The sequence below is a fragment of the Alexandromys fortis genome, unplaced genomic scaffold (assembly GCF_014885135.2).
Source record: "Alexandromys fortis isolate MF-2015 unplaced genomic scaffold, M_Fortis_MF-2015_v1.1 scaffold_334, whole genome shotgun sequence".
NCBI classification, from domain to species: domain Eukaryota; kingdom Metazoa; phylum Chordata; class Mammalia; order Rodentia; family Cricetidae; genus Alexandromys; species Alexandromys fortis.
The window spans coordinates 156,427-158,107 of record NW_026068274.1 but is presented as its reverse complement, the minus strand read 5'-3'; the positions used below and the strand labels follow the sequence as shown (position 1 = coordinate 158,107).

The 1,681-nt window shown below is 39.9% G+C and overlaps 1 protein-coding gene across 1 annotated transcript; it reads right to left on the bottom strand.

The window, feature by feature from the left end:
* Positions 1-266: 266 nt before the first annotated feature.
* On the bottom strand, positions 267-1,205 carry LOC126494616 (olfactory receptor 2L13-like). The gene has a single exon (XM_050132059.1). The coding sequence runs from the start codon at positions 1,203-1,205 to the stop codon at positions 267-269; it is 939 nt and encodes a 312-aa protein (XP_049988016.1).
* Positions 1,206-1,681: the final 476 nt, after the last annotated feature.

Sequence of the window (1,681 nt, the reverse complement as noted above, 5' to 3'; positions counted from 1 at the left end):
TTATATTCATAAGGTAAAATGTGTCATATTATGTTAGGTAGTAATTCCTCTTTTAATTTCTGTTGCTGATATCATTGACAATAATTCTATGATGTGAACATATGAATAATGGTACTAGTATGTAATAATGAACATACAATTTAATCTTAATTAGTAATAAATCACCAGAAAGGTGTGACATGCATGTGGCACACATTATATTTCCAATAAATAACAGTAGTCTGGCGTTTTTCAGGGGAACAGAAATGTGAATAGAGAAGAGATGATCAATGTTTAGTGGAATAGCATGACCCAAAGACTCTTGTCATGGCCCCGAGAACCTCCTTATTCCTCAGGCTGTAGATGATGGGGTTCAGCATGGGGGTAAGGATGGTGTAGAAGACAGCCAGAATCTTATCTTCTGTGGGAGAACGCAGACTCCTAGGTCGAAGATAAGTGTAGACAAAAGGTGCATAGTAAAATGTCACCACAGTTAAGTGAGTTGAACACGTGGTGAAGGCCTTTTTCTTTCCCTCTGTTGAGCGCATATGAAAGACAGTAAAAAGAACCCTTCCATAGGAAGCTGTGATGCCAAGAAAAGGAAGTAGGAGAAACAGGCTTGTGCTCACAAACACCATGTACTCATAAACCCAAGTGTCCATACAGGCCAGCGGAAGCATGGCTGGGACATCACAGAAGAAATGGTTAATGGACCTAGAATGGCAGTAAGGAATGTGAAGGGCATAGACCGTATGTGCTAAAGAGTTGATTGAGCCCAATATCCAGGATCCTATGATCATCTTCAGACACATCATTTTGCTCATACGAGTGGGATAATGAAGGGGGTGGCAGATGGCGACAAAACGATCATAGGCCATGGATGCCAGGAGCAAACCTTCAGAACATGCCATAGTCAGGAAAAAGAATGATTGTACTCCACAGCCCAGGAAGGTAATGCTTTTCTGACCAGAGAGAAAATTAAATACCATCTTGGGAACAGTGGTAGAAATATACATCAGGTCCATGAGAGAAAGCTGACTGAGAAGAATGTACATGGGGGTGTGGAGCCTGGAATCCACACGAATGAGGTGGATCATTGTTGAGTTGCCAAACAAAGCCAGGGAAAACACAAAGATGATGAGCAACAAAAGCAGAAGGCCTGTTTGGTTTTGTGGAAACAACCCTAACAAAGTGAAATCACTTGAGCTCTGGTTCCATTTCTCCATGAAAACGTGTTGCTTTATCTTTCTTGAAAAGGGACCTAAAGTGAAATACATTCCCATGTGAATTAGGACAGGAGAATAAAAAGAGAATCTGCCTTGTAATGAATGCTAGCACTGAATTTTTCTTTCTACAGCAACATCATTCTGTTGAACTTATTTTGAAATTTGAGTTGACTATTCCTTTCCACTTACTTCTGGCCACGTTCTCAGTTCAAAGATGTTGCAACATGAATAAAATAGCTAGCACATTTTTTACTTGTAACTCTACATGAGCCTATTATTTAACCTAATTACACACTCTGTGTTTCCCCATGTCTTCTGTAACACTGTCTTTTGCAAGACTTTCAATACTGGCCATGTTTACTCAACTCATCCTATACAATACATATCCATCCCATGGGTCAAAATAGCACAGCAAAGAGTACCTTGTGGCAATTATTCACATCTAGTAACAAATTGCCTGGCATTGTGTGTGTATT